Source organism: Somniosus microcephalus, chromosome 15 (assembly GCF_052327205.1).
Source record: "Somniosus microcephalus isolate GS21.2 chromosome 15, FLI_Smic_1.0, whole genome shotgun sequence".
Classification (NCBI taxonomy): domain Eukaryota; kingdom Metazoa; phylum Chordata; class Chondrichthyes; order Squaliformes; family Somniosidae; genus Somniosus; species Somniosus microcephalus.
Window position 1 is genome coordinate 101,283,757 of NC_141001.1, and position 27,835 is coordinate 101,311,591.

General features: G+C 43.2%; 1 protein-coding gene across 1 annotated transcript in view; it reads left to right on the forward strand.

Moving 5' to 3' along the window:
- nadsyn1 (NAD synthetase 1) overlaps positions 1 to 27,835 on the forward strand; it is a 76,904-nt gene that overhangs the window by 5,756 nt on the left and 43,313 nt on the right. Inside the window, exons 2-7 of the mRNA XM_086008185.1 lie at positions 114 to 174; positions 7,657 to 7,773; positions 10,682 to 10,735; positions 11,820 to 11,909; positions 15,186 to 15,237; positions 17,066 to 17,154. Of these exons, the coding sequence (XP_085864311.1) occupies positions 114 to 174; positions 7,657 to 7,773; positions 10,682 to 10,735; positions 11,820 to 11,909; positions 15,186 to 15,237; positions 17,066 to 17,154 (463 nt within the window). The remainder of the gene's footprint in view (positions 1 to 113; positions 175 to 7,656; positions 7,774 to 10,681; positions 10,736 to 11,819; positions 11,910 to 15,185; positions 15,238 to 17,065; positions 17,155 to 27,835) is intronic.

The following is a 27,835-nucleotide window of genomic DNA, read 5'->3' on the forward strand; positions in this document are numbered from 1 at the left end:
TTATAACCCATTCATTGTTGTGCTTGTTTAAATTCAAGGATTTAAATAACCTGCAAATGGGTTTTTAAATATATTCTCATTTAAAAAAATATTTTGTTTTTAAATATACACAGGTATTGAAATAGCAAAATCAAAAGGGGCAAGATACAGACTTGGACCTGAACTGGAAATCTGGTAAGTAAAGTAAGAAAAAGAAAGATTTTATATAACTGCTTTCGCGGCCTCAGGGCGTCCCAAAGCGCTTTACAACCAATGAAGTACTTTTGAAGTGCAGTCACTTTGCAATGTAGGAAACTTGGCAGCCAATTTGCGCACTGCAAGCTCCCACAAACAGCAGTGTGACAATGACCAGATGATCTGACCTGGAATTATGTACGGAGAGGGGGATATTTCGCTGAACAAAAATGAATGGCTATTGAATCATATTGATTAACTTGTATTGCTAAAAGTTCTATATGGAAATTCAGAATAAATGAAATGTGACGAGTACTTGTTAGTGTAATGTGTGAATCACTTTGCCTGCTTGAACAGCAAAACACTTCAGCAGGTCACCCTTTGATTGGTCTTGTCTGTCACGTCAGACACTTAGTTGAAAGTATTTGGGAGATCCCTTGCTGGCTCAGTAGTAAAAGACAGTGTGGAACCAAGCTATACTACTAGGAAGGTCCTAGGTTCAATCGCCAGTCTGCTGAGCTAATGGAACTGTCCTGTGGCGGCAGAGCAGAAAGGGAAGCCGGGATTCCCACCTCTGGCTGCTACCCAGAAACCCCAGACAATAATTGCTAGCAAGGCCAACATTTATTGCCCATCCCTAATTGCCCTCAAGAAGGTGGTGGTGAGCCGCCTCCTTGAACCGCTGCAGTCCGTGTGGTGAAGGTACTCCCACAGTGCTGTTAGGTAGGGAGTCCCAGGATTTTTGACCTAACAGCAATGAAGGAACAGCGATATATGTCCAAGTTGGGATGGTATGTGACTTGGAGGGGAACTTGGAGATGATGGTGTTCCCATGCACCTGGATATCAGATAAAAAGCACCAGGAGTGTGATGGAATACTCTCCACTTGCCTGGATAAGTGAAGCTACAACAACACTCAAGAAGCTCGACACCATCCAGGACAAAGCAGCCGGTTTGATTGGCACCTCATCCACCACCTTAAACATTCACTCCCTCCACCACCGGTGTACCGTGGCTGCAGTGTGTACCATCTACAAGATGCACTGTAGCAACTCGCCAAAGCTTCTTCAGCAGCACCTCCCAAACCTGCGAACTCTTCCACCTAGAAGGACAAGGGTAGCAGGCGCATGGGACCACCACCACCTCCAAGTTTCCCTCCAAGTCACACACCATCCTGACTTAGAAGTACATCGCTGATCCTTCATCGTCGCTGGGTCAAAATCCTGGAACTCCCTCCCTAACAGCACTGTGGGACTACCTTCACCACACGGACTGCAGCGGTTCAAGAAGGCGGCTCACCACCACCTTCTCAAGGGCAACTAGGGATGGGCAATAAATGCTGGCCTTGACAGCGACGCCCACATCCCATAAGCAAATTTAAAAAAAAGGTGAAGCATCTGCCACTAGTGAGGAGGGGACAGGCCAAGCAACAGGAAGCAGGTTTGAGGTGTTTGCAGCCCGAGTTATCCTTCAGCTGAATGGGACTGGTGAGGTCGCAGGGCCTGCTTTTAGAAAAAAGCTGTCGTCGTCCTTCGATATCGAAGAAGACAGCCAGAATATAATCTCGTGGGCACCACACTTTAGAAAGGATGCCGAGGTCTTGGAGAGGGTGCAGAGGAGATTTAGCAGAATGTGACCTTCGAAAGGGAAATGGATATTCACTTGAAAAGGAGTTTTGGGGAAGGAGCAGGGGAGTGGGACTAATTGAATCACTCTTTCAGAGAGCCGGCACAGGCACGATGGGCCGAGTGGCTTCCTGCTGTGCTGAATCATTCTATGATTCTAAGGCCTGCAGTTGAATCGGCAACTGGCGCCCACCATCTCGGCCAACACGTGAAAAATGGCCACCCTTATGAGGCACTGCATGATGCCCATTACCTGTGGAATGACACCCACTCGAGAGTCAGTAAGGAAAGGAGGTGGGGGGGGGGAAAGACTACACGGTAGGAAGGGATGTGGGGTAATATTTAAGATATTGTGTGCGACATGCAAATCTCAAAACCTCTACCACACGTAAAGTTCAGAAGCCGCTGAAGAACTATTCATGTCTAAAACATTGATTTATGACGGGTAAACTGACTATTAATTCCTATTTATTGCCCATGTGTGTGTTCACAGAGGAGGTTCCATGGGGGGAAAAATTCAGTATCGCCCCGTTTGGGGTGCCATTATCGGCCATGCGCAAAGTTTAGCGTCTGGCGCTAATTATCGCCTCCGACAGCAAACTTGGCTTTTATCACCTCTGGAGGTGATTGGAGCGCTAAATCAGGCGCTTCACACCTGTCTTAAGGCGCAAAGGCCGAGGAGTGAGGCGCTACCTCAAAGCGCTGGCGAAGCAAGGAAGGGCAAATCAAAATAAACTGGCAAAGTGCTGCTCAGTACTCAAAACTCCTTCACACAGCGTTGAATCTCTCCAGAAGTCTTTCACTCTCTCTCTCAGAATGCGTGGTGCAAAAATGTCACCAACAAAAAAAGGCAGGAAGCGGTCGCCTTTAAATAGCGCTCCCTTAGTCCCTTTCTGACAGCATAACGCTCCCCTCAACCTGTCGTTGCTAGCGGCAGGCGGTAAGGCAGGGGGCGCCACTCAATATCCGGTCCGGGGCGCACTCGACTGACGTCACAATCTGCCGGCGTAGTAGATCGTGGCGGTAGTGTTTAGCGCCGCCGCAAATGTCTAGTTAATTTTGCAAGCAGAGCAAACGTCGCCGCGCCCTCTTAAGGTGCTAACTGGAGGCGCAAACAACTGAATTTTTCCCCCTTTGTGTCATGGTGCAATCCGGTTGTTAATGAGAGCTGTAATATCAGAGTGCTGTAGCGAGGACTTTGATTAGAGAACGTTGCTAATGATTTCTCCATTTGAGTAGAGATCTGATCTACAAACGTGATGTTTTATCACAGGTCATTCCAGTGTGGGGAAATATTAATATTTTAATTAACAGGGTGACTGCTGCCAACGAACCGGAAGCTGCGCAGAAGCATTCTGCGCACAAATGTCAGGCCCCAAATATGAAAAAGTAACATTCACCACAACAGACAGAGGAGCTGATAGTAATAAGCACACTCGGCGAGAGTACAATAAAACACTCTCAATCTGACAACATCCTAATATCACCTTCAAGTCACATTTCCTTGTTAAATTGTACTGGAAGTTTTAGCAGTTCATTTTGATGAATTACTCACACCGCTGCCACTCTCACTCTCTCTTCTCGCGTTCCATCTCCACCCTCCCTCTCGTTTTCCTCCCCAGTCTCTTTGCCTAGCGCTGCTCTCTCTATCTCTCCGCACTGTCTCGACTCTCTTTCCCAATGATCCTTTTCCCAGCCGATTAAATCCTAACAGCCTGCGCCTGCAGTCTGTTCACTAGCCGCACGTCCAAATCACAACAGAGGACCTGACGGTGATAAACGCACTCTGCGAAAGTGCAATAAAACTCTTGCGAGCTGACAACATCCTAAATATCACCTTCAAGTCACCTTACAGACCTCACAATACCTGAAATGTCCACCCCTCACCTTTCTCACTAATCTGTGGGAAGTTCGGTGAGAACAAACAAAAAAACCACTGGAACTGCGCGCGGGCAACTACTTTATGTCGTTGGCAGCAGTCGCGCCCTTTAATTAAATATGGGGGGGGGTTTATAGAGAAATGACTGCTTTATGGGGGCTAAATCAGTGAAATTCTGTTTTTATTACATGGGATTGTGGAATTGCCTTGGATTTTTATTGGTGCTCTGGGGATCATATCCTACTGATGTTTACATGAAAACCATATACCGGTGGTTTTGGTTATGACCACTGTTCCCCCGAAAGCGCGCGGACACGTGGCCGCGCATCGATCGGGAGGTCCTGCGCAGGCCGCTCACAAGCTGCCGCCGCTGGAAGATACCGCACGACAAAAATAATTTAAGGGAGCATTGGTTATGGCCTGTATGCAGATACTGGAAGGTAAGTAATTGTAGCACAATTTTCTTGTTTTGAGTGCGGTCGATGGCTTATGTGGTTGGATAATTTCAGCTGCTGCTGAACTTGTTCACTCAAACAATCATAGAATCTTAACGGTACAGAAAGAGGCCATTCGGCCTGTCGTGCCTGTTCCGGCTCTTTGAAGGAGCTGTCCAATTTAGCCCCACACCTCAGCTTTCTCCCCATAGCCCTGCAAGTTAGTCCTCTTCAAGCACATGTCCAATTGCCTTTTGAAAGTTCCAATGGAATTTGATTCCACCATCCTTTCAGGTAGTGCGTTCCAGATCTTAACAATCTGTGTGAAAAGAATTTTCATTTCCCCTCTTGTTATTCCCCAGCCAATTATTCTAAATCTATGCTCTCTGGTTACCGACCCACTTGCCAGAGGAAACCTACTTGCTCTATCAAAACCCCTCATAATTTTGAATACCTCTGTTAGGTCTCCCCTTTAACCTTCTCTGCTCTAAGGAGAATAATCCCAGCTTCTCCAATCTGTCCACAAAACTGAAGTCCCTCATCCTTGGCATCATCCTGCTAAACCTCCTCTATAATATCTCCAAGGCCTTGGCATCCATCCTAAAATGTGGAGCCCAGAATTGTACGCAATACTCCAGCTGAGATCTAACCAGTGATTTGTAAAGGTTTAGCATAACTTCCTTGTTTTTGTATTTAATGCCCCTATTTACAAAGCCAACTACCCGACCAATATTCACTACAAGCCCACTGACTCCCACAGCTACCTGGACTACACTTCCTCCCACCCCGCTTCCTGTAAGGACTCTATTCCATTCTCCCAGTTTCTCCGTCTCCGCCGTATCTGCTCCGACGATGCCACCTTCCACACCAGTGCTTCTGACATGTCTTCCTTTTTCCGCAACCGAGGATTCCCCTCTACCGTGGTTGACACGGCCCTCGACTGTGTCCGTTCTATCTCCCGCACTTCTGCCCTCACCCCTGCCCCTCCCTCCCGGAACCACGATAGGGTTCCCCTTGTCATCACCTTTCACCCCACCAGCCTCCACATTCAACGGATCATCCTCCGCCATTTCTGCTACCTCCAAAGTGATCCCACCACCAAACGTATCTTCCCCTCCCCTCCCCTCCCCTTTCAGCATTCCATAGGGACCGCTTCCTCCGAGACACCCTAGTCCACTCCTCTATCACCCCAAACAGCCCTTCCCCTTCGCCTGGCACCTTCCCATGCAAGCGCAGGAGATGTAACACCTGCCCCTATACCTCCCCCCTTCCCACTGTCCAGGGCCCCAAACACCCCTTCCAGGTGAAACAGCGATTTACTTGTACTTCTTGCAATCTAGTATACTGAATTCGCTGCTCACGATGCAGTCTCCTCTACATTGGGAGACCAAACGCAGATTGGGTGACCGCTTTGCGGAACACCTCCGTTCAGTCCGTAAGGGTGACCCCGAGCTTCCGGTTGCCTGTCATTTTAATTCACCGCTCCATTCCCACTCAGACCTCACCGTCCTCGGCCTCTTGTATTGTTTCACGGAAGCTCAACGTAAACTCGAGGAACAGCACCTCATCTTCCGATTAGGCACCCTGCAGCCTTCCGGACTCGATATCAAGTTCAACAATTTCAGATCATAACCTCGGCCCCTATTACTTTTTTACTTATAATTTTTTCCACCCCTTTGTTTTGGGTCTTCCTTTCCCCCCCCCCCCCCACTTTCCTTTTGTTTCTCTCTCCCACCTGGCAGCTGTCTCTTACCTGTCAGTATACTTCACACCTAATCTCAGCTGCCTTTTGTCCCCACCGGCCTATTACCATCTCGTCTGGTTTCAAATACCTTTTATTGTCTCTTTTACTTCTTTTGTTCGATCGCAGTCCTGCCTTCGATCTATTTTTTTTTCCAGTTTTGAAAAAGGGTTTCAACCCGAAATGTCAACTCAAATTTCTCTCCATGGATGTTGCCTGACCACCTGAGTTTTTCCAGCATTTTCTGTTGTTATTACCCCATACACTTTCTTGACTGTCTTATCAACTTCTCCTGCCACCTTTAAAGATTTGTGAATATGCATCCCCAGGTCCCTCTGCTTTTGCACCCCCCCCCCTCAAAATAAGACTATTTAGATTATACTGCCTCTCCATGTTGTTTCTCCCAAAGTGCATCACTTCACACTTAACCGCATTAAAGTGCATCTGCCATGTCTCTGCCCATTTCACCAGTCTGTCTATGTCCTCCTGAGGTCTGCTGCTATCCTCCTCACTATTTACTATGTTGCCAAGTTTTGTATCATCTGCAAGCTTCAAAATTGTAGTTTCTATACTGAAGTTCAGGTCATTTTTATATATAACAAGAAAAGCAATGGTCCTAATACCGACCCCTGGGGTCCCCACTGCATATTTCTCTCCAGTCAGAAAAACATCCATTCATCACTGCTCTCTGCCTCCTATCCATTAGTCAATTGCGTGCCCAAGTTACCACCGTCCCGTTAATACCATGTGTTTCTATTTTACGAATAAGTCTGTTATGTGGTACTTTATCAAATACCTTTTGAAAATCTATATATCCAACATCTACTGCACGAGCTTCATCAACCCTCTCTGTTACTTCGTCAAAGAACTCAATCAGGTTATTCGGGCACGATTTGCCTTTAACAAATCCTGGCTGTCCCTTATTAACCCATGCTTCTCCAAGTGAGAATTAGTTTTGTCCTTGACAATGGTCTCTAGCAGTTTTCTCCTTGACAGTGGACTCTTGTAGTCTTCGGTGACGAGCTCTGGAAAAGGCTCCAGCCTTAAAGTAGAACCAAACATTTTGTGCAACAATCTTTTAAAGGGATGCAGTCTTTTGTTTGCTTAACACTTTGTGCCAACACACATCATTGCATTACATGCACATGATGGCATCACAAGAGAAGTGACAGACTGATGTTATGGCTCTTCTCTCCACAGTGATGAAAACTGTGACTCTTTAGGTCTACTTCCAAGAAAACTACTTGATGTACCTATTCAACATCTCCTGTATTTCTCTTTTCAATGGAGGTTCACTAGATTGATTCCTGGGATGAGAGGGTTGTCCTATGAGGAGAGATTGAGCAGAATGGGCCGATACTCTCTGGAGTTTAGAAGAATGAGAGGTGATCTTATTGAAACTTATAAGATTCTGAGGGGGCTTGACAAGGTAGATGTTGAGCGGCTGTTTTCGCTGGCTAGCGAGTCTAGAATTAGGGAGCATAGTCTCAGGATAAGAGGTCGGCCATTTAGGACTGAGCTGAGGAGGAATTTCTTCACCTGAGGGTTGTGAATCTTTGGAATTCTCTACCCCAGAGGGCTGTGGATGCTGAGTCTTTGAGTGTATTCAAGGCTGAGATCGATAGATTTTTGGACTCCAAGGGAACCGAGGGATATGGGGATCGGGCAGGAAAGTGGAGTTGAGGTGGAAGATCAGCCGTGATCTTATTGAATGGCGGAGCAGGCTCGAAGGCTTGAATCTCCTGCTCCTATTTTGTATGTTCTTATGTTCAGAAAAGTTACTCTGTGTCTTTTTCCTTCCAGTGGGTATGGCTGTGCTGATCACTACTTGGAATCTGATACCATTCTTCACTCGTTTCAAATGCTGGCAGAACTCTTGGTCTCTCCAATCACTGAAGACATAATGTGTGATGTTGGAATGTGAGTGCTTTTAGTGCAGAAATGTTGATTAGATCAAATTAAAATGATCTCAATACCATTAAACCTGGGATTGTAGACTTAAGAGGGGTGAAATAATGATCTGCACTTAACATTTAATATGGCTCATACTAAGTTCCTCTCTGTTATTCTAACCCATTTAAAATAATAGGTTAATGCCTGAATTAAAGCAACGCAGAGTGGAATGCATATATAAGCAGGTTATGTTCATACCAGAGTAGCGCTGATTGTAATCTCTACCCTATTAAGTCTGGCAAAGGTGTTGGATAAGGGAATACTCATGACTGACGTAATCAGGAAAACTTGGAAGACTTCAGTAACTAGCTTGCTGAAGTTAATTCCTTATGTTACATCTCCTGACTCTTGCTCCATGGTGAAATGACCAACTTTAGCCCTATGCTCACAGGGTTAAGAGAAAACTACGTCAGAGTGATTGTAAGGCGGCACTCTGACTAAGAGATGCAGATAACGCCATAAACTGAAAAGTGACGTTGATACCGTTTGGATTACTGCCTTGAAATCTCTTGCGTACAACTTACACTTCTATAGCGTCTTCAAAGTTACAAAATTCCCCAGGGTGTATTTCAAAGTGGGAAGAGGAGATTGTACAGTGAGTGGAATGCTGAGTTTAGGGTAGTGACTGAAGCTTTAGGACAAGAGGTGGGTTTTCAGGAGGCTTTTAATAGTAGCGAGAGGTATAGCAAGGCGGAAGGGTTTAGGAAGAGAATTCCAGAGCATGGGTCTGAAAGTCAAAGGTTGTGCCACCGATGAAGGAACGCAGAGTGGGAGAACTGAAGGGTATGGGCTAGGACATGAGGCTAGGAGGAGGTTTATAGGGGTATACATGGATGGCTTTTTAATCATTGGGCTGGAGCACAGGGTGGGAGGTAGATGAAAACTGAGGTGATGGGTGGAGAGTGCTGGAAAAGCTAAGTCTGATGGTAATAAGAGTGGGGATGAAAATTTCAGCTGTACTGGGGCGAGGTAGTGATCAAGGCAGGTAGGATTGGCAATGGACTGGCTGTGCGCTTTGAAGAGTAGTTCAGCGGTGAATAGGACACCAAGGTTGCAGACTGTCAGATTCAGCCTAAGCTAGCAGGCTGGAAGATTGAATTGGACAGTTTCTCGCGAGAAATTGATGATTGATCTTGGCCAGGATTGAGTTTGCGAGTTATTGATACAGAAGACTTATGTGAGACAATTCTAAAAATATATAGAGATTTATTAAAAGAACCGACATGCAATTTACAGTTGGTGAATCAGTCAATCACAACGTTAACAGTTTTAAAAAGAGAAAAAATACAATCTTATTTTTAAACAGAGAATCTTACTTTTAAATCTTAACTTTGCTACAGTATTACAGTTCTTAAAGTTTTCTGTACAGGATATCCATCAATATCAAAATACCTTTGATCCCCGAGGTACAAAGAGTGGAAGACCACAGAGCTACCTCTAGTCGAGAATCGCTTTGCCCGATTAAAGCGAGTCTGCTATCTCATTTGAGACTTCAATATTTATACACTTTTTCAGTTGTATTTCCTTTAAGGTTTCTGCTGATGCAAGTTAATTATCACTATTCATCTATCTGCTGACCTCTGCAATTCTTTACTGCCACATCAGCTTGTAATATTCCAGAATCTGCTGCATCTCCAGGTGTTCTGGGTTCACCATATAAAAAGGTATGAAAGGCAGGTGTCTCGTATTTTATGTGTCATCTTTACGAGGGCAGATGTTCCTTATCTTATGTGCCATCTTTACGAAGTTTAATTTATATCACACAGCCAGGGTTGACTATTGTGTTGTTCCCATCCCATTCTTCTGTTTCAATAAGGTTATTTATTCAGGGTCAACAACTTGTCCTGTTTCAACAAGGCCAGAATTATTTCATAAGATACTGTATTTTTCTAAAAAGGCTATATAGAAAATTTCTTCACAATTCCTGCCTCTATCAATGCCACTCCTTGAAAGTAAACTTTCAATGCTGATGGCTTACGTAAAGGCTGATTTTTTTTTTGTTTTCCTGTTCTGAACCTGTAGGTTACTGATTTGATCCCTTAATATGTCCCAACAGTGATGATAAGTAGTCAACTGTTTTAATTCATTATTTTATTTGAATGATTGTGCAGCTGTTAGAATACCAGTGGTGTGACGTTAAAAATGATCTTCTGGATTGGTGATTCTGTCATTGGTTTTAAAATTCTAAGATTGAAAAATAATTGAAGATTAGTTGAATAAGCTAAGATTCATTGTACGATAGCAAAATACTGCGGATGCTGGAAATCCGTCATAACAACAGAAAATGCTGGAAAAACTCAGCAGGCCAGGCAACATCCATGGAGAGAGAAGCAGAGTTAACGTTTCAGGTCGAAACCCTTCGTCAGAACTGAGAAAAAAGCAGGAAATGAAACAGATTAAAAAGCAGGTTTGGGGGCTGGGAAATGGGGGAGGGGATGAAAGAACAAAAGGGAAGGTCTGGGAGAGGTGAGGAGACATTAAGAGATATTCAAGGCGAGACGAGATGGTAATAGGACAGGTAAAGAGACAAAGGATGGCTCTAGATGAAGTGTGAAATACGCTGGCAGAGTGAGAGACAGCTGCCATGTGGGAGAGAGAAAAAGGAAAAGGCACAAACCAAAGGTGTGGATAAAAAATATATAAAAATATAATAGGGGCCGAGGTTATGATCTGAAATTGTTGAACTCGATAGTGAGTCCGGAAGGCTGTAAAGTGCCTAATCGGAAGATGAGGTGCTGTTCCTCGAGCTTACGCTGAGCTTCCGTGGAACAATGCAAGAGGCCGCGGACGGTGAGGTCTGAGTAGGAATGGAGCGGTGAATTGAAATGATTTATTATAATTGGTTTGAATTATCCATCTTTTTCTTACGATCCAGGCCAGTCATGCACAAAAATTCCCTCTATAACTGCAGAGTGATCTTCCTCAACAAGTAAGTTGTTCTTTTCTTTACATTACTGTACCTTTTAATGTTTTTTGCTGAGAATTGTACTTGAATTCTATTTTTCAGCAAAGGTTGTAGTGAGTAACACTTGCCAAAAAAGAAACTCTCGTCATACTTTTGTACGTCTTGCATGACATGATATACCTGCAGGCCTTGTCTTGTTCTTTCACTGCCATCACAGGATCTCTGCTGTGCTTAGTATGCCTAACCGTAATAAGTTTAATAAAAGCTACTTCAAATAAAAAGGAAAGACTATTATTATTTTTTTTTTTAAAAGGACAAAAAACTGGCCGTACATGTAAAGCAATAGGTTAACGTTCTAAGTTCAGCAAATTTGTTCACAGTCACAAAGAGTTTGTTTGATATTAGCATTTGCTTTGAAATGGAATGAAATTGTCCAAACTGTTTGTACTTTATAAAGACAAAAGAGACACCCGAGAGGGGAGCTGATTCATGTCATAGCCCTGTTTGATACCTGAGAGTGGGTTGCTATATTGGTCACCTTGGATTGGAGTAGGTGCCGTCTCTATTTTGTTTTCCACCCAGAATCATAAAGGAAGGAGCACAGATCTCAACTATCCCGGTATTTCCCTAATTATCCTGCTTTCCAAACTGCTGCAGACCAGTTTCATCCCAGATCGATGCCAACCTCCGTATTAAATTCAGCCTTGGCATAAAATCCATGCCTTGTATCACAATAAATGGACCTTGAATGAATCTTACTTGGATCATTGGGACAGTGCGGGCTGGTGAAATGACCACTCTGCCAGGGTGTCGCTGAAATGGCTTCAAAACTGGGATGTCTGAATACAGTGATGTCCTACATTCAGGCAATAAGTGATTTATTGATTCCAATCTCGCTGTTCTTTCACGATGAATCAAAATGTTCCCTTTCTAAATACCATGTATATCTTGAGTATTGGCCAATACCAAATAAAGTATTCCAGGTGTTCAATAGCATTGAGCACTATGGGTCTGTTGCCCATGTCTTTTTAGCTTTTGTTTGTGTTTTTTTTATCCTAAAGAAGATTGGGAATAATTCTGTGCGCTTATCTTAAAAAATGTGTTTCAGGAAGATTTTGTTGATTAGACCAAAGATGATCATGGCAAATAATGGTAACTACAGAGAGTTACGCTGGTTCCTGCCATGGAGTAAACTGAGGTACGGTAACAGTTCTCTTTCATACTATTGACATTTAGGATCCTAGCCAGCATTCTTGTGACAGAGCATTAAGGAACGTCCGCTCAGCCCTATCCGCTCAGTCCGTAGGATGCTTAATGTCCGGAGATAATGTATGCAGTACCTTCAAAGTATTGGCAGGTAAAAGCATCTAGAAGCCCAATTTAATTCAGTTTAACTCCAGCATCTCCATTATAGGCTTTCTTGCTTAGTTATTTGAGTAAATGGAGTCTTTATTCCTGTGTCCAAACCCAGGTGATCACTACTGCGCAGTATCGTGGCTAGCTACAATTTTATACCATTTCTTCCTGTCCCATTTTAAGTCGCCATTTTCTTGGGTGTACTTGCTCATTCCCTGAGCAAGAGAGTAGGGGAGCCATCACATCAGCAAATGCTTTCCAAATCTGATACAGTGGGAGGCTAACTGGCCTTCTAAATAATGAAGTTTACTCACTCTCCTAATAAAGTATGGAACTAGAAACTGCCATTAGTCTGTCAAACCTGCAGCATCCACAAATCATGTACAGGAAACTTTCTGGTATCTGGTACCGACGGGACCGAGCTGGTGCCGTTAGATCAAAACTGACGTAGAAACCAGCGCTAATGTTAAAACATATGGAGCTCAGAGCTCCGTGTGAAGCGACAAACAACAGCTTCAAAACAGCCGGCGCAGCTTGCAAGCGTCTAGCTGTTGCTTAGCTACAGAGACGCTTGCAGAGCCAGGACTGGAGAAAAGAAGCAACGAAAAGAAAAAAAATTATCTGAACCGACTCCTGAATTTTGCCGGTAGATAGAGCTTTCCGGACATTTAACCTCCGGATAAACGAAAGTTTCCTGTACATTTATCCGTTGTGAACTCTACCCAACGCACTCCATCTGCTAGGGGAGGTGACCATTCACCCAATAGGTAAACCTCCAAGGCAATAGCCCCTTATCTCTTACACCTAAGAGAAATCAAGTAGAATATTAATCCAGCTTTACAACCCACTCTTGCAACTCCGACCACATTCCACAGGTGACTTATCCGTCTTCCCAGCTGTGCATGAACGAAATATTATTTAAACATATGTGTCTACCTTCAATCCTGTTCTTTTTTTAAACAGTTAATTGACATATTTATTACTTTTGCTGGGAATCTTACCACACCTCTTTGGGGGAAAATAAATTTCTTCTAATCTCATTGAAGGCATGCTAATTTTTGTTCTCATATCCTGCAATTCTGGAATTATAGTCCATTTAAATATCCTCCTTGCATCCACATTATTTATGCCTCTTATTGGTTGAAAAATGTCACTCATTTACCCTCGCAATATTTTCTTTAATGAATACCAATTTATTTCTGTGAGTTACTCTTCATTAGATCCTTACATTTTGGAAGCATTCATATCACTCTTTGCTAAACTCTCTCTCTCTCTCTCTCTCTCTCTGTCTCTCTCTCTCTCTCTCGAGTGTCTCTCTCTCCCGAGTGTCTCTCTCTCTCACTCGTGTGTGTGTCTCTCTCTCTCTCTCTCTCGTGTCTCTCGAGTGTGTGTGTCTCTCTCGGTCTCTCTCTCGTCTCTCTCTCTCTCTCTCTCGTCTCTCTCTCTCTCCCGTCTCTCTCTCTCTCTCTCCCGTCTCTCTCCCGTCTCTCTCTCTCTCTCTCTCCCGTCTCTCTCTCTCTCTCTCCCGTCTCTCTCTCTCTCTCTCTCTCCCGTCTCTCTCTCTCTCTCTCTCTCTCCCGTCTTTCTCTCTCTCTCTCTCCCGTCTCTCTCTCTCTCTCTCCCGTCTCCGTCTCTCTCCCGTCTCTCTCCCGCCTCTCTCTCGTCCGTCTCTCTCTCGCGTCTCTCCCTCTCTCTCTCTCTCTCTCTCTCGAGTGTCTCTCCCTCTCTCTCTCTCTCTCTCTTTCTCTCATGTCTCTCTCGTGTGTGTCTCTCTCTCTCGTGTCTCTCTCGTGTCTCTCTCTTGCGTTTATCAGTCTCCTTTTGAAGGTGTGCTGTCCAAATTGCACATAATGCGCATAATCTGCTTCAATTCAAATCAAATGCCCTTGAGATGTATCCTGCTAACTTGATTCATCCTGTTGAAAATGGCTTCACTGGATACATTCAGCAAATTTTGAATAATTGGACCCAAATCCGTTTCCTCTTCCACTGCTGCTGATAAATATTCTTTTGAGTGTTGTTTCCCAGTGTGCACTACATTACACTTGCCCACGTTCTGCATTTCCTTAGCTCATCCGCTTAATTGAGAACCCCTGGAATTCGCTTGAGAACTCCAGAATGCCCCAAACTCCGCTGAATGGGCCTGCTTAGACTTGAAGAAGAGGCATAGAAATCTGGAGGAGTAGAGCAGACTACCACTCTGAGCCTAGTGCATCAGTGTAACCTGATGCCTTGGAACATTTGGTTTAGTTCTTCAATTAGACAAAGTGTACTTGTGAGCATTTTAATACGGTCCTATTTGATCTCGCTGTCGTGTAATTTTCCACAAATGTTCTGTTTCTTGTTAGTGTGGTATTGGTTAATGATGTCCAGAGCTGCTTGATCTAACATTTTACTGCATGCAACATTGAATCTGAATCTCCGATTGCATCACCATGTTGATGAATGGTTTAACAAATGTACGGCCGAAGGGGAGATTAGGAGTACTTTTTGTTTGGAACTGCGCGTAAAATACCATCCGCGGTTTGGCAGAGAAGAACAGCTTGAAGTTGGATTATATTTAGCTATGCACTTGTAATGGTTTATCGGTTTCTGTTCAAGCTAGAATATTATTTTTTTAAATGATGTATGCACAAATTCTTGTCCGGATGAGACACTGTCTCATACAAATGTCTTGTGTTGTGCTTAAAAAGAAAGTAGGAGGAAACAAAGGCAGTGCATAGAAAAACTTTCCAGGAACAGAAAATACTGGAGCCACAATGTCTACAAGCTCTTAATTGACCTTTCCACAAAGAAAGCCAGGGCAGAATAGCAATTAACCTTTTGAATAAACTCACTTTTGTAATTGCTTAATATTGATTATACTTTGTAACCTTTAAAGGGACCTACACTTTTAATCTTTGGCCGCAGAATAATATATTACATTTTGCATGGTAGAATGTTCCTATCTCTCTAAAGCAGCGCATTGTTTGACTTAACAGGAGCAATGCCATGGGCGATTCATTAGTGTTGTAATAAATTTTAAAATGAAATAAAGATTTCTCATAATCTGGGAGCTTATTTCTGTTTTATAATAGTTTAAGTAAGTAATCGTTGTTTTGTTTTTCCCTTTTCCTAGGATAGTGGAGGAGCATGCTCTCCCGGAAGTAATCCAAATGGTGACTGGACAGGTGAGCGGAATAGCATTGTGTTTCCACTGCTACTACTGTTTCCAGTAATCAGTAATGGGCCGGATTTTGTTCTGAGTGTCAGCCGTTCGTTATGCTTGCACTTGCCCGTAGACTTTCTATGGGCTTTTGCACTGGAAGTTCCTGTTAGCCAACTGTCAAAAAAGTGCCATCTGCAGGGCATCTGGGACCTGTGTGAACAGGGCAAGCAACTGTGTATCTCCTTAACCAATCAGATTGAAGAATCGTTAATGAGCAGTGCAGAGTCGGAACGAGGAAGTGTCAGTTAGAATGTTGAATTCAATGTAAAATCAGGTACAGAAAGTGAAATAAAGAGAGGGAAAGAAAGATTGGATTAAGAGAGAGAGAGAGATAAAGGAGACAAAGAAAAACATAAAAAAATTATTTACTTTTTAAAAAATCTCCAACAATAATTAAAGTCTGAAGGAATGAGACTCCACACTTGTTAAGGCTAATTATCAGTGCTAGAGGTTGCTTGGCAGTAATTAAGACTTACCCCACCGTTAAAAGGGTACTTACACTGGAATGGACAAGCCCTAACTTTTTCTGGTGTGTTTAGTCTGTATCTGTGAGGTAAGTACCACAACATCATGCCATTCACTGTATTTGAATGGTGAGTCAGTAGGCGAGATGTCGTTTTCGGGAAGCTTTTGGAGGAACGTCTCGTCTCGTACGGCAACTTCTGGATTTTCACGATTAGCTGTGCATGTGGGATCACTGGAAGTTACCGTCCGATTTCCACCTAAATAACGGTGAGCGCTGTTAGCCTCACCATTGTTTCTACAGCAAAATCTAGCCCATAATGTTTTTGGGTCTTTCTTAATGTGTAAGGAGATTGTCTTATAACTGAAAAATTAGGATTTTAGGCATTTTGAATGCTGAGTGGTATGAAATACAACTATAGAAAGGCACAGACTGTTTCTTTATTAGCTGAATAAATCCAGAATGATTGACCTTTTTGCTTTGGGCAGAAGCTCAAGTTTGTTAATCTGGGGACCAGTTCAGAAATGATTTTGGATCTTTTACGGTATTAAACAGAGTCACCATTTTAACTGGATCATTGTTTTTGCAGCTGTAAGTAAAGTCGCGATTTCTGTTCAGAGTTTGCTGTTGCGTCAATGCATCGTTGCCCGTATTTAATTTCTTTGTTTGTTCAAAACAGTTAACACCAATGGGTGCATCAATGCAGTTCTCCCACAAACACCGTGGTCAAAATGTACAAAAGGCACCATAAAATATGCCTGTGAATGTGCAATAAAATGTACAGTGGCTTCATACAATATACGGCCAGGAATTTCCTCGGAGCTGCCCCCCGCTCGGCCGCAGTAACTTGGTGGGACGCGCGACGTAAAACCAATTTACACGCGTAAAACAGGGATCAGGCAAAGGTCCAGCAACAGAGCGGTGTTATGTTCATTAATAAATAGACATTCATATTATGAACACAGCTAGCTTTTGCTAGTTACTTTATTGAGCCATGTGGACTTGGTACAGTATCTGTAGAGATGCAGCATTGTGCTCCTGTGTGCAGGCTGCCATCTTGACTGTTGCCTTGTGGGTAGCCTAGTGCCTCATGGGTAATGTAGTCTTAATATCATACAGCTGGGTAGTGTAGTCTTATACATACAGCTATATACAGCTCCACCTAGTGTCCACTATAGAATGACATGCTATTGATCACTACAAGCGGGAGCAGCACTGAGTGAATTTCTGGCCATAAGTGAAGGTACTTTTTTTTTGAGAATTCAATTTATTATAAAAGAAATTAAATAGAAGACAATAATGCAGTGCGCATTTTTTTTTCTTTCAGGATTCGGTCCCATTTGGTGATGCTGTCATAGCAACAAAGGATACCTGTCTTGGAAGTGAAATCTGTGAGGAACTCTGGGCTCCTAATAGGTACAAACTTTAATCATAATGCTTTCAGCATCTCCAGGGATTCTGTACCCCTTGGGTTGTTCAGATTATAAAATATCATCTCAAATACTGAAGCTAAAAAAATGACACGTATGTCTGTTTTTTCTGGTCTTGTTCCTCCCCATTCTCATTCTGCTGTATTTTCTATTTGATCTCTCCTGTATTATCTGTGTGCTCTCTTTTCTGCGCTTTACGCATAGAATAGAATCATAGAATGGTTACAGCGCATGAGGAGGCCATTTGGCCTGTCGAGCCCGTGCCGGCTCTCTCTGCAAGAGCACTTCAGCTAGCCCCACTCCCCCGCCCTTTCCCCGTAGCCCTGCAAATTGTTTCCCCCTCAGATACTTATCCAATTCCCTTCTTGAAAGCCACGATTGCGTCTCCCTCCACCACCCTTTCAGGCAGTGCATTCCAGATCCTAACCACTCGCTCGCTGTGTAAAAAAAAAAAAAAAAAAGTTTCCCCTCACGTCGCCTTTGGCTCTTTTCCCATGAAGCCACCTTGAACCTGTGACTCTTCTCAACCCTTCCGCCAATGGGAACAGTTTCTCTCTATCTACTCTGTCTAGACCCCTCATGATTTTGAATATTGTAAGATGTTTAAATTCACCCTTGTCCTTTAACCCGTCCAACAGTTTCCAAAGTTCAGACCCGTGGAACAGACAACACAAAACACAAGGATTCGGGAATAAATTTCTTTTTACTTAAAATCAGCAAGAGGTTATAAGTAAGCTCATACAAAACTGTTGCATGTAATACTCCCGATTATATCTAAGCATACACAGAGCTATTCCTTTACTTTAAGATCAAGCGATAATAAGCCAACTCCATATACGTACTAACACCAGCGAGTGATCAATCCGGCAGTGACTAGGCGTATGATTTCTGGCAACTGACCAGGTCGCCCGGCTGCAGCCGCCCCGAGTGTCTTAAAACAGCATCTCTTATACCCTAAAAACCTGGGCAGGCCCCTCAATGTGTATGTGTCCCAAACTGTGACAAATGGTCGGCAGTTGTTTTCCTATTATCAGTGGGCCCCAAAGCCGTTCACTCCATTTGCCTGAAGATGCTCCTGTCTTTGTAACGCCCAACAGTTTGTTCCTGCTCAGGGTCTGTCACTTCCTTATCTGATTAACAGCTTTTGTTCAAAGTTCTCACAGGAGCCAACCTCTCAACCTCCCGAAGCATGCTGGGATATTAAATTTGGTCAACTTTTTAAGTTTGGTCAAGTTATAGCAAATTCTTACAGCAAATGGCTGATTCTTACAATACCTCTATCAAATCTCCTCTCAACCTTCTCTGCTCTAAGGAGTACAACCCCAGCTTCTCCAGTCTATCCACGTAACTGAAGTCCCTCATCCCTGGAATCATTCTTGAAAATCTTTTCTGCACCCTCTCTAAGGCCTTCACATCCTTCCTAAAGTGCAGTGCCCAGAATTGGACACAATACTCCAGTTGAGGCCGAACCAGTGTTTTATAAAGGTGCATCATAACTTCCTTGCATTCTATGCCTCTATTTATGAAGCCCAGGATCCCGTGTGCTTTTTTAACTGCTTTCTCAACCTGCCCTGCCACCTTCAATGAATTGTGCACATATACCCCCAGGTCTCTCTGTTCATGCACCCCCTTCAGGATTGTGCCCTTTAGTTTATATTTCCTCTCCTCGTTCTTTCTACCAAAATCTATCACTTCGCACTTTTCTGCGTTAAATTTCATCTGCCACGTGTCCGCACATTTCACCAGCCTGTTTACGTCCACTTGAAGTCTATCACTCTCCTCCTCACTGTTCAAAGTATAGTGTATTTTGCAAATTTTGAAATTGTGCCCTGTCCAAGCCATTTAATATACATCAAGAAAAGCAGTGGTCCTCGTACTGGCCCCCGGGGAACACCTTCCACCAGTCCAAAAAACAACCGTTCACCACTACTCTCTGTTTCCTGTCACTTAGCCAATTTCGTATCCATGCTGCCACTGTCCCTTTTATTCCATGTCCCTTTTATTCCATGGGCTTCAACTTTGCTGGTAAGCCTATTATGTGACACTTTATCAAACGCCTTTTGGAAGTCCACGTACACCTTGTCAACCGCATTGCCCACATCAACCCCCTCTGTTACCTCATCGAAAAACTCAATCAAGTTAGTTAAACGTGATTTGCCTTTAACAAATCTGTGCTGGCTTTCCTTAATTAATCCACACTTGACCAAGTGACTCTTAACTTTGTCCCTGATTATTGTTTCCAAAAGCTTCCCCACTACCGAGGTTAAACTGACTGGCCTGTCGTTGCTGGGTTTCTCTTTACCCCCTTTTTTGAACAAGGGGGTAACATTTGCAATTTTCCAGTCCTCCGGCATCACCCCCTCCCCCCACTGTATCTAAGGAGGATTGGAAGATTATGGTGAGTACTGTCGCGATTTCCTCCTTAACCTCCCTCAGCATCCTAGGATGCATCCCATCTGGTCCTGGTGACTTATCTACTTTAAGTACAGCCAGCCTTTCTAGTACCTCCTCTTTTTATCAATTTTTATCTCATCCAGTATCTCCACTACCTCCTCTTTCACTATGACTTTGGCAGCATCTTCTTCCTTGGTGAAGACAGCTGCAAAGTACTCATTTAGTACCTCAGTCATGCCCTCTGCCTCCATGCGTAGGTCTCCTTTTTGGTCCCTAATCGGCCCCACCCCTCCTCTTGCTACCCGTTTACTATTTATATGCCTATAGAAGACTTTTGGATTACCTTTTATGTTGGCTGCCAATCTATTCTCATACTCTCTCTTTGCCCCCCTTATTTTCTTTTTCACTTCCCCTCTGAACTTTCTATATTCTGCCTGATTCTCATTTGTATTCTCAACCTGACCTCTGTCATACACGCCCTTTCTCTGCTTCATCTTTCTCTCTCTTTTGTCATCCAGGGAGCTCTGGTTTTAGTTGCCCTACCTTTCCCCCTCATGGTACCTTGACTGTACCTGAACTATCTCTTTAAAGGCAGCCCATTGTTCAATTACAGTTTTGTCTGCCAATCTTTGATTCCAATTTACCTGGGCCAGATCTGTTCTCAACCCACTGAAATTTGCCTTCCTCCAATTAAGTATTTTTACTCTCGATTGCTCCCTGTCCTTTTCCATAGCTAATCTAAACCTTATGATACTATGATCACTGTTCCCTAAATGTTCCCCTACTGACACTTGCTCCACTTGACCCACCTTATTCCCCAGGGCCAGATCCAGCAATGCCTCCTTCCTTGTTGGGCTGGAAATATATTGATCAAGAAAGTTCTCCTGAACACACTTCAGAAATTCTTCCCCATCTCTGCCCTTTACAGTATTATTATCCCAATCTATATTAGGATAATTGAAGTCCCCCATTATTACTACTCTATAGCTCTTGCACCTCTTTGTAATTTCCCTGCAAATTTGCTCCTCTATATCTTTCCCACTAGTTGGTGGCCTATAGAATACACCTAGTAGTGTAATGGCACCCCTATTATTTCTTAACTCCAACCAATTACAGTAGATTCTGTCCTTGACCCCTCCAGGACATCCTCTCTCTCCAGCACTGTAACATTCTCCTTAACCAATACTGCCACCCCACCTCCTTTCTTTCCTGAACACCTTATATCCAGGAATATTTAAAACCCCGTCCTGCCCTTTTTTGAGCCAGCTCTCCGTTATCGCCACGACATCATATTCCCATGTGGCTATTTGCGCCTTCAATCTCTCCACCGACCCGGCTTCCATTTTCAGTGCTCGAATAGCATTGCTTGAAATCTATCTGTGATTGACTGAGAGCACGTTTCAAAATCTGGTTTTTTTTTTCAACCAGTGCGGAGATGGATGAATAACATTTGATCTGGTTGGCCCTTCGTTCGGATGAATTAAACGTTTTGACTGTTTTTGAAGCTGACCCCAAGAACTAAAAAGCATGAGATGTGAGATAACTTGTCAGCAGCCCATGTAGAGGGGCATGTGTGGAAATGAGCTATCTTGTTGCTGGGAAATGAGCTATCTTGTTGCTGGTACTTGTGTGGGTGGTGGGTGGTTGGTGGGGTCAAGCTTTGCAATGTTGCATCTTCCAACACAGCATCATTATTCCCATTACATAAAAGAATAAATAATAGAATAACAGCATTTCAGTGACCCTAAGTTAGATTATACATTTATACTATTGGTTAGGTGGTGGGGAGTGATTAAACTGACTGTTTTCAGTGTCCATTCTCTTGCTCTTCTACTCTGGCCACCTCTCTACAGATGGGAGCGAGTGAATAGAGAACTCTGTCTAAGATTAGCAAAAATATTCAAAATTTTTTCCTCCTCCCCCAAAATAAATCAGTTTTCAGTGGGCTATTTAATGGTAGCATTTTCAAGGCCTTAAATAGTCAGGTGGAATAATATTTACCCAAAGCAATTTCTCAATTAGGAATTTATGACCTAGAAAGAGCCAGTGGAAAGTAATAAGAAAGACTTGCATTTATATAGCCCCTTTCATGACCGCAGAACATCCCAAAGGGCTTTACAGCCAATCAAGTGCTTTTGAAGTGTAGTCACTGTTGTAATGTAAAGATTTAACTTCCAGTGCTAAGCCTTGACCTGCGCTTTTGTTGTGATTATAAGAGATTCAGTAATTTGGCCCTTGAATATGCTTTTGCTGGAAAAATTTTGGGAGCGTGGATGGTGTGCAGTCGTAACTCTGCCCTTCGATTTCTGGGACTCAACTTCAAATTCAATCTAGAGCGATGAGATGAAAGTCTCCTTTCTGCTGGCTATAAGCGTCCAATGTCAAATGAACTTGGACAGCCTCGACCCAGTTCCAATTGCAGGCAGCCTACAGTGCAAATCTGACTTTAATTTGAGACAAATTGGCAATTGTATTCAAGGTGGCCGTAACGAAGGATTGTGCAAGACATGCAAAGATGCAATTGTGAAGCTGTAGGGAGGTAATCTGAGTACAGGGACCTTTACTTTGCATCTAACGCATATTATGTTTCTAAAAGAGGTGGCTGTAGAGATAGTGGATGCATTGGTTGTGATCTTCCAAAATTCCCTCCATTCTAGAACAGTCACAGCAGATTGGAAGGTAGCAAATGTAAGCCCGCTATTCAATAAAGGAGGGAGAGAGAAAACCGGGAACTGTAGGTCAGTTAGCCTGACATCAGTCGTCGGGAAAATGCTGGAATCCGTTATCAAGGAAGCGGTAACAGGGCACTTAGAAAATCATAACATGATCAGGCAGAGTCAACATGGTTTTATGAAAGGGAAATCATGTTTAACAAATTTATTGGAGTTTTTTGAGGATGTAACTAGCAGGGTAGATAAAAGGGGAACCAGTGGATATAGTATATTTGGATATCCAAAAGGCTTTCGATAAGGTGCCACGTAAAAGGTTGCTACGCAAGATAAGAGCTCATGGGGTTAGGGGTAATATATTAGCATGGATAGAGGATTGGTTAACTGACAGAAAACAGAGAGTAGGGATAAACGGGCCATTTTCCGGGTGGCAGGCTATATCTAGTGGGTGCCACAATGATCAGTGCTTGAGCCTCAGCTATTTACAATCTATATTAATGACTTGGATGAAAGGACCGAGTGCAATGTATCCAAGTTTGCTGACGATACAAAGCTAGGTGGGACAGTAAGCTGTGAGCCTGCAAAGGGATATAGACAGGTTAAGTGAGTGGGCAATAAGGTGGCAGATGGAGTATAATATAAGGAAATGTGAGGTTATTCACTTTGGTAGGAAGAATAGAAAAACAGAATATTTTTAAATGGTGAGAAACTATTAAATGTTGGTGTTCAGAGAGATTTAGGTGTCCTCGTACAGGAAACACAAAGTTAGCGTGCAGGTATAGCAAGCAATTAGGAAGGCAAATGGCATGTTGACCTTTATTGCAAGGGGTTTGGAGTACAAGAGTAAGGAAGTCTTGCTACAATTGTACAGGGCCTTGGTGTGACCACGCCGGAGTTCTGTGCACAGTTCTGGTCTCCTTATTGGAGAAAGGACATACCTGCCTTGGAGGCGGTGCAACAAAGGTTCACTGGATTGATCCCTGTAATGAGAGGGTTGTCCTATGAGGAGAGATTGTGTAGAATGGGCCTGTACTCTGGAGTTTAGAAGAATGAGAGGTGATCTCATTGAAACATAAGATTCTGAAGGGGATTGACCGGGTAGATGCTGAGAGGTTGTTTCCCCTGGCTGGAGAGTCTGGAACTAGGGGGCATAGTCTCAGGATAAGGGGTCGGCCATTTAAGACTGAGATGAGGAGGAATTTCTTCACTCAGAGGGTTGTGAATTTTTGGAATTCTCTACCCCAAAAGGCTGTGGATGCTGAGTCTTTGAGTCTATTCAAGGCTGAGATAGATAGGATTTTTGGACTCTAGGGGAATCAAGGGATATAGGGATCGGGTGGGAAAGAGGAGTTGAGGTCGAAGATCAGCCATGATCTTATTGAATGGCGGAGCTGTCTTGAATGGCTGGAAGGCCTATTCCTGCTCCTAATTGTTATGTTCTTACGTGCTTATTCTATCTAACCAGGGAGTGCTTGACTTTAACAATGGTGGCATTTTTAATGGTGAATGTTACAAACTACAAGCAGGGGATATATTCACAGTGTGTTCTGAATCAGTTCAGATTTATTGCACGTTAAATAACTGAATTGCTACTGTGCTCTTCGAGTTTGCAGTGGATTTTGTTTTAAGCCTCAGTGTAAGATTTCTTCCACATGGACACAAGTCTACACTTGGTGCTTGTTTGACTTGTAGTGGTTGGAGGCATATTTACTTAATGTTTGCTGTAAAAAGATAAGGAAGGATGTCAAGCCCTTGGAGAGGGTGCACAGGAGATTTACTAGAATGGCACCAGGGATGCAGGACTTCAGCTACATGGAGAAACTTGAGAAGCTGGGGTTGGTCTCCCTGGAGCAGAGAAGGTTAATTGGAGATTTGATAGAGATGTTTAAAACCATGAAGGGTTTTGATGGTGTAAATAAGGAGAAACGGTTTCCAGTGGCAGAAGGGTCGGTAACCAGAGGAGACAGATTTACGGTAATCGGCAAAAGAACCAGAGGTGAGATGAGAAGTATTTTTTACGCTGTGAATTATTATGATCTGGAATGCCTGAGGGTGGTGGGAGCAGAATCAATAACAACTTTCAAAAGAGAAGTAGACAAATAATTGAAGGGAAAATATTTGCCGAGCTATGGAGAAAGGGCAGACAAGTGGGATGAATTGGATAGCTCTTTCAAAGAGCTGGCACAGGCACGATTGGCCTCCTTTTGTGCGGTAATGTTCTATGGTGATGGAAATCAAAGGTAGGCTGCCAGATCTGGTTTTGTTGGAGACCCTCATGATCAAAATAAAGAAATCATTTGCATTTATATTGCGCTTTTCGGGGCCATGGAACATCCCAAAGCGCTTCACAGCCAATTAAGTACTTCTTAAAGTGTTGGAGCCAATTTACACACAGCAAGGTCCCACAAACAGCAATGAGATAACTGACCAGATAATCTGTTTTAGTGACCTCTATTGAGGGATAATTGTTGGCCAGGAAAACCGGGAGACCTCCCCTGCTCCTCTCGGAATAGTGGCGTGGTATCTTTAATGTCCACCTGAGACGGGGCCTCGGTTTAATGTCTCATTCGACAGACGGCACCTCTGACAGTGCAGCACTTCCTCAAGGTTGACACCAACTAATGTTAACATTGTTAATAGTTAATGTTTTCAGCATGCTGTCTATGCAGACATGCTATTCTATCAAGGAGATGATAGAGCTCTGGTGGTGACTGGCCCGGATTTTGCGGTGGGTGATTACCCCTCTGAAACTGACTGTAACTTCAGGATTTAGCGAATGTGCAGCTAAAGGTGGAAATCTTGAAGTTGCAGTCAGTCATTCGCTGCTTCGACACAGTCTGCACTGTGGACCTTCCCCACCCCCGGCGTAAGCTTTTCCGCGCTAATATCGCTGTTAAACAGCCCATTAAATGTTAAGCCTTGTTGGAATAGGTGTAACTGGGGTTTGAACAGCGTATTGACTGCTAAGCAAACGTTCTGGCCCTGAAACACTAATTTTATATTTGTGGAATGTTAAATTCATCCATGACCTAGACTTTAAAAAGAAAAACACATTTAAAAAAAAAAAAAAAAAAAAATGTTAGAGAGCAAAATAAAGATTGGGACATACACATGGGGGTTAAGTAGAACCTGAAATACCATGAATAAAGTTTAAAGTGCAGATAATTGCTTTTCATTTCCTGCTTTGCTGTCTGTGAGAATTCTTCAAATGTGATTGGCTGCTTAGACAACTTGATGATGTCACTGCTGCATCGCGCTAGGAATCCCCTATTGACAGCGTTACAATCGATTACACATCGAGGAAGCTAAAGCTCTCGCCACAGAGATCACGAGATCTTTGGAGGCAGCTTCCTTCGAGGTCAGCGGCGATATTTTGGAAGTCTGATTTTGAACTTGAAACTAGATCAACCATTTTGTGTGCGCAGAATAAGCTCGGAAAGGAAGAACCGCCTTGGGAACTGGTTTGATGGCAGTGCTGATTTGGATGCACGCTGGTGAACTCAGCAATTTAAATTGCCAAATTCCTTGCATCATTATGATTAGAGCTGTGTTTCAAATGGGAATAAAATTGTCAAATATAGTTAGTTGCCCATGCATGTGTGTAACATTTAAATCTGTGTCACGGCCTTGGAACTGCTCTGTTAAGACCCAGCGGTATAACCAGGGCAGCTCCACTCCTTCTCCTTAAAGATTACAATAAGCAGCCCAGGTTACCTATTGTTTACAAGCTTTCCAGAGCAGCTCCTCTGCATGAGGTGTGTTGTGCTGTTGCACCAATGACTTGAAGCAGAGAGGAATGTGTAAGAGATTCAAGGAGTTCCAAAAAATTTCGCTGGCATAGCAATATTTCACATTGCATAACCTGGCCAAGTTCAGTGAACATGCAGAGCAAGGGAATGAGTCAGCCAGTGAATTGTGTTCTTTGATTCGAGCCTCAACTCTAGTCTATCTATTAGAACAGCATGCATGCACATTAAGGGAATCATGGGCTATGGGGATAGTGCAGGAAAGTGGAGTTGAGGTAGAAGATCAGCCATGATCTTATTAAATGGTGGAGCAGGCTTGAGGGGCCAAATGGCCTACTCCAGCTCCTATTTCTTATGTTCTTATTAGGGTTAATGTGAAACTGATCTCTGGGAGAGCTTTGGTTTATTCTGGCACCGATTCAGTGCCGCGAGCTCAGATTATTAATGGTGGACATAACAGATTGGACTGTGACCAAACCTATCCTCCTGTGTCAGTGTAACCAGGGCAAAATGAAATGAAAAAAATCAAGCAAAAAAATAACATGCTGTTATTACTGTACCATTACTGTACTTACTTACTCCACTGTTCAAGGACATTCAGTTGTGTACTGACAAACATTTTTCTGTTACAGGATGACCTAATCTTACATTTTGCAATGGGAGTGTCACCATTGCTACTTCATTTATAAAATCAAAGGGTTGTAAACAAGTCCGATTAATTTTTTATGTCTTCATTTATTTCTTCCGTTTGTCACCATTGATTTTACATTCTTTAAATGGTAAATGCTAATGACATTGGAGGAAACTTGTTTAGAGGAGATCCGGTGTTTAACAGTACGAGTAAGCGGAGTTGAAATCAAACTACTGCTGAAGCACCTCGTTATTCATTATCTCCGAGATGTGATCAGATGCAAATGAAGTGGCAGAGTTTCAGTTGAAGGGGCACAAGAGAGTCCGAAAGGACAGAATAGGACATAAAGGGAGCACTTAACAGTTCTTGAGAAATAGATGCTGTTGATTTATAAAGTGGTGCTGAAGCAATTCAGACGCAGCTGGATCAAGCTATTGATCTAAAATTGATCATTGATACTGTTACAGGCCTCCAGGTCAAGGGGCCTATCGGGAAAAGGCCATCAGGCCACAAACTAAAGGGGTAACATTATTAGGTAGTGTTTTGGGGGATTTTAATTTTCCAGTGGTCCAGTAGTGATCAACCTAATATTGGCGGGGAGGGTTGGTAAGGGCTGCAAGATTTGTAGATACGTATTACAAATGATTCCTACATACATGGCATGTAGGAGATGCTACCAGGGGAAATAGTGCACCAGACCTAATTCTTAGCCGTGACCCTGATACGGTATCACACCTTCATGTGGGAAATAGAGACCTGAGCATCATTAGATATAACTTGATCAGCCAAGTTAATGGTTTTGAAAATGTCATGCTCGTACCAGATTCAGGTAGAGTCCCAACATTAAGGCTAAGGTTTTAAATGGCTACTTTGCATCACGCTTCAGTACTGACAATACTGAGTTACCAGTGCTGCGACACAGTGGTGATGCTAAAATTCAATGCGTACACGTGGATGTAGAAATAGTCCTCTCACTGACAGATCGGGCTGCTGGCCCTGATGATATTTACCCTAGGTGCTTAAAGATATGGGGGCTGTCTTGTGCAACATATATCTAATAGCTCACTGAGACCTGGGGTTATTCCCATGGGCTGGCGAGAAGCCCACATGGTGCCTGTATTTCAAAAGCAGAGTAAGCCAGAACCAGGAAACTATAAGCCCATTAATTTAACATCAATTATAGGCAAGTTTTAAGGATTATTAGAGATACATTATATGACCACCTGG